The 4,958-nt window shown below is 45.4% G+C and overlaps 3 protein-coding genes across 3 annotated transcripts in view; 2 read left to right on the forward strand and 1 right to left on the reverse strand.

Moving 5' to 3' along the window:
* T265_02403 (hypothetical protein) overlaps positions 1-2,256 on the forward strand; it is a gene marked incomplete at both ends in the record, with an annotated part of 27,307 nt that extends 25,051 nt beyond the window's left edge. Inside the window, 2 exons of the mRNA XM_009166636.1 lie at positions 1,559-1,811; positions 1,887-2,256. Of these exons, the coding sequence (XP_009164900.1) occupies positions 1,559-1,811; positions 1,887-2,030 (397 nt within the window). The remainder of the gene's footprint in view (positions 1-1,558; positions 1,812-1,886) is intronic.
* A 542-nt stretch (positions 2,257-2,798) lies between these two features.
* The window catches only part of T265_02404 (hypothetical protein), a gene marked incomplete at both ends in the record, with an annotated part of 27,568 nt that continues 25,408 nt past the window's right edge, over positions 2,799-4,958 (forward strand). The window contains one exon of the mRNA XM_009166637.1: positions 2,799-2,879. Coding sequence (XP_009164901.1) covers positions 2,799-2,879 — 81 coding nt within the window. The remainder of the gene's footprint in view (positions 2,880-4,958) is intronic.
* The window catches only part of T265_02405 (hypothetical protein), a gene marked incomplete at both ends in the record, with an annotated part of 12,145 nt that continues 10,791 nt past the window's right edge, over positions 3,605-4,958 (reverse strand). The window contains one exon of the mRNA XM_009166638.1: positions 3,605-4,154. Coding sequence (XP_009164902.1) covers positions 3,970-4,154 — 185 coding nt within the window. The remainder of the gene's footprint in view (positions 4,155-4,958) is intronic.

Genomic DNA, 4,958 nt, shown 5'->3' on the forward strand with positions numbered 1-4,958 from the left:
ATGCGATTGTGTATATATATATTTATATAAAGTAAACGAACCTTATGGTTGTACGGCAGTGAAGCATCAGTGACAACACTGATGTTGCTGTCCTTGATGATGATAATGGTAATCTACCACGTATATGGGAATCAGCTGATTTGCCGCACGGTGATGAAATTAGGTGGGCAGGTTGTTGATTTACGCATGGAAATGGTATAAGACGTATGTACTGAACACAGTACGCCGCGCCATATCACGACAATCATTGTCTTAGAACGACATTACGCAGCCTCCGCCGACGAGCGAACACCACTACCACCGTTATGAATGTAGGAAGTGCTCTCCGATTCTGCCATAGTTACGCAGCTCTGCTGCAACCGGTTCGCGCAATCAAAGAGATGGGGTACAACTTCTCGTTGTACTGCTCAACCAGACTTTCTCAGACCGAAATCGATAGAGCGAATACTTGAGTTTTGGGAAAAACGATGTCTTCACATCAGTCCAAAAGCTCTTAACAGCTGTGTTGTGGTTTTGTTCATCCCTTCAGTTTGTTCCCTTAATAGTGACCTCCACATAGGTGTCAGTTCACGATGCTGAAGACATTGTCATTGATTAAAAGGACTTTTTCAACCGCACCGCTACGCATCATGGACTTCAGATTTTTACAAATAAGTTATGATTTTTGTTTGGATCTGATAAGCTGAAATCTTCAAAATCCAAGTTTAACTCGACCGGTTACTTTCAATGCGCATTCCTGGTACTGCCCAGTTCACTTCACGTTTGAACTTTTCTAACAAAAGGGTGGTCTCATGTCTCGTGTGTAATACGGAAACTCATGTGGTACAACGTGGGACGTGGGCTCACCGGCGTTTGGCTTAGTTTTTGTGGTTAATATCAAGCTCTGTCGTTCCATGGAAGGTCAGTTGTAGGGTTAGTAGTCCTTTTGAATTGCCCAGGTCCCCATGAAGAATAGGGTGATCGTGTTTCACAAAAATGAGGGTAACATCCGCTATCTCATTCAAAATGATGGTGTAGGACATTGCTCAGTTAGAGTTTTGCTGTTAATGATCATCGATGTAAGGATTACAGTATCGTTGAGTGGAGTGTCAGCGTTTACCTTGATTATGTCTGTTGATCTCAGGTGGCACACCTTGGATCACATTCGTAGACGCATAGTGGGTTTTGGGGCTCCCGGGTGGCCTTTTAATTCTTATGTTCAAGTTCAGTTTGTAGGTAGGCAAGTAGGAATTGAAGAGTTGTTCGTCCCACTGGCCATCTTTCTTTTACCCCACTTTGGGGCTCCCGGGTGGCCTTTTAATTCTCATGATACAGCGCAAGTTCAGTTTGTAGGTAGGCAAGTAGAAATTGAGGAGTTGTTCGTCCCACTGACCATCTTTCTTTTGCCCCACTAGGCCGCATTAGAATGCGAATTCTTTGGTGCTGATTTGTGTATGCGTTGGACACTAAATCTACGTGTTTTCCTAATTTTGACACTCATTATGTTACTCATGAGACTGCTGATTCTTGTTTTCAGGCCGCTCGAGCCACAAATTTAGCCGTCTCAATCGCCGCCCAGGCAACCTGTCGGCACGATTGGTTCCAACTACCGGACAAGGAATCGAGCCACAAATTTAGCCGTCTCAATCGCCGCCCAGGCAACCTGTCGGCACGATTGGTTCCAACTACCTGGACAAGTAATCATCACAGTCTATGCCAAAGCTGTTATCCCCGAATCGGTCAATGTCACTGCAAACCGAGTGCGACTTCACGCCACTTTCGAGTTTGGTTCGGACAGACAGCGGTTCGACAAAACTTTCGAATTGTGTGGAGTAAGTGGAACTATTCGCGCCATGTAGTTTCTTATTTTTGCTAACACGTACTAACCTTTTGACTTTCATCCACAGACTGTGGTTCCGGAGGCTTCTGTGATCAAACTGATGGGCACAAAAGTTGAAATTGCTCTCAAGAAGGGTGAGGCAATGTCCTGGCCGCGACTCGAAATCCTTGCCCCTTCCACTGCGACAGGTGATGAATCCAAGACTCAATGACCCGGATCGAGTGGATGACAGAGTTCAGTGTGTGTGCAAGCCCTTGCAGCACGTTCCCTGTACCTTGTGATACCCAATGAACTTTATGCAACTGATATATGTATTCATGCGTGGTCGGATCTTACTGTGTCTCTTATGCTGTTTGAAGACATACTCACAATTTGTCATCGATTAGAAACGCAGTGTTTGTAACCCAACGCAAACGTATTGTTCTGGAATACATTCGCTTGTTCTACTAATCTGTTCGGTTTGGAGGCTTACAGCCGAGTCGAGTAAGAGATATCACATCTGCGTGCATAAGGTAGGAACGGACCTTCTGTCGGAAACACAGGCTCATTAATGGTGCGACGCTCAGTTGGGTTTCAAAGCTAGTCATTGTCATCGACAGCAATATTGCCATGCGTCCATTAAGGAGGTCTAAACAAAGGGGGGATGATGACTTGTTGCAGAAAACTGTCGAGTTCGAGTTGCTTGCACACTTCAAAACCACTGAAAACAGGCCTGAACATCAAATTGGTGTGAGACGCCATCACTTGGTATTGATTCGACACAAGCCCAGCATGCAACGACAGACTGGCGTTGACTAGTTAGTCCCCTTAAAATGTGACAACCACCATAAGTGGTTCAGTTCCCGGCCGCACTCATCAGGCGGACCTCACGTAGGAAGACGCGATGATCCCGTCGCTTTCCGATTAGTAGTGACCGCTTTCACTTTGCGTTACCGTGTCTATACAGGTGTTTGGAGTGGTATATAGGCCTTCATTTGATATGCGGTCCAGACGGGTACAGGATACAATCGGCCCTACGGTGAATGAGTATGATATCTCCTGTCCGGAAGCAGTCGAGTCGGTAACTCCCAGCCCCGGTTGGGTAGCCTTGCTGATTTGTGAACCTGACAGGCGTGGATCAAACGAGTGAAGTTTGGCTTGGCTCAGAGTTGAACTCCGTGGAAGTAACTGTGGTCTATTTTCTCACGAAATGGGAAATTGACTACGACAACTACACGTATCTGCATTCCTACTTAGTGCTGACGGGGGGGAGGCTCACACAGGACCATGCTGAATCTCGTTCAGGATGTCTTTCAACCGAATGCCCTACACAAGGCCGCCCCACGTTTCAGTTGCAACATGTTCGAGATATCGCAGTGCATTGTCTAGACGTAGCATACTACTCACAGGGTTGCTGACTCATTTTTACTCATGATGAAAACCCTCAGACGTTTGGCTTTTCTGGGCACGCTGCAGCTTATCAGAAGAGAAACAGTCCTCGTCTGTGATTAGGGCATGGCGTTAACCATCCGTCATGTCAGATTACCAGAGCAATAAGCAAGTGCTTTCCCGACCACTTATTTCAGCTGCGTCTAACTGAAGGAGGGTTGACTTTTTAAAAAGGAAAGAATGCCGAAATCTCATGACCATGAGATCCTGAAGGGACTCCAAATTCAGAAACAATGATTCCTCCTAGGTCGACCACACTACAAAGAAATCGATTGTTACACATGCACCAATTTGCAAATCTATTTGGTTTCCAAAGGAGATTCAAGTGAATATATCATTTATGATGTTCAACTGAATGTGCTGCACACAGTCAATCTCATGTTTCAGTTGTTACGGTATTCGAGATATCGCAGTATACTTTCATAAAGGAAACCACTCACAATATCTAAGGGTTTTCAGGAACCCTGTTAGTGGTTTCCCTTATGAAATCAATGGTTGTATCCAATAGAGAGCACTTAACCTCTTCCTGAGAGTGAACCGTTCAGGTATTCTTCCCGCCTGTCTCAGTGGATGCATCGAGATTGGGGATCCACTGCTGCTTGATGTTCAGAACCTTCATGATACCGTTGTCACGCCGGCTAAAAAGTAGGTCGTGTTATCAAAGCATTTTGATAACTCATAACCTTTTGTGAAAAACATTTTCAAAAAAACCGGCTGTCGAGTCACTTCGCGTCCCACTTTGGCATCGTCCTCGTCTGACAAATTTCCGGTGCAGCTGTCAACCGCCTCAGTTTGATTCCAGAAGGGGATGAACTTCCACTGTCCGATTCATACAGGAGTCGCTCTTTCGGCCGAGCCCGGGAGAGTGGTAAGAATGCTGAGATCGATGGATGACGTCTCGTTCGACCTGTGGAAGAAGCGGATTATGTGAATTTTAATTCACTTGCATTTGGATGCAATTGTCTCGTTGGTAGTTTTTATTCAGTGTATTTCGTCCATCTTTTTTTTCATTGCACTCACTCTTGTAAGGTAACTCTATGATAATCAGTACTTCCTAGGGACAACTTTTCTGTTCCCCAAGATTTGCATCATTGGAAACCAGACGACGATTCATTTGCCTGGTAATCTCGCACGAAACTGCTCACAGAGACTTGTCTTTCTTCTTGGTTCACTCTGACTTCGGCCTTCTGCGCTCACGAGATTAATAATCCTCGTGTTTCCTTACCTCATGACAGATAAGTATTGAACTCAAGTTGAAAATAATTTCATTTTTCCACCATGTATAATGTCCGCTAGTCATTTGTGACCTAGGTTAACGCTCTTGATGGGATTCACAGTTTGAGGCATCACCAGAAGTGGGTTTGTCTTGTCTGTAGACCCTGATTTCGTGCTTCTAAAGAAGGCCTGAACAGGTCTGCTTAAGGCGTCTACGTTTTGACTGGGCCGTAGCATTGTTTAGGAGGTTAGCCATCAGTGCGATCTCATGTGAACCGGAGAAAGGGTACTGATAAATAGACAATAATAGGTCTCCGTTTGTGGTGGCATGCAACCCGAGGGAAGCATGGGTTCATCATCATCACTATCAGCTGTAATAACCTCGTACTTGTCGTACAGTGGTTGTAGCTGCCGCAGCTTCGTTCACCGATGATTTGGGGATGTGGGTTAGCTGTGCATCGGAAGCAGGAGCTGCTTAATTGGGGCGTAAATACGA

The sequence above is a fragment of the Opisthorchis viverrini genome (assembly GCF_000715545.1).
Source record: "Opisthorchis viverrini unplaced genomic scaffold opera_v5_29, whole genome shotgun sequence".
Classification (NCBI taxonomy): Eukaryota; Metazoa; Platyhelminthes; class Trematoda; order Opisthorchiida; family Opisthorchiidae; genus Opisthorchis; species Opisthorchis viverrini.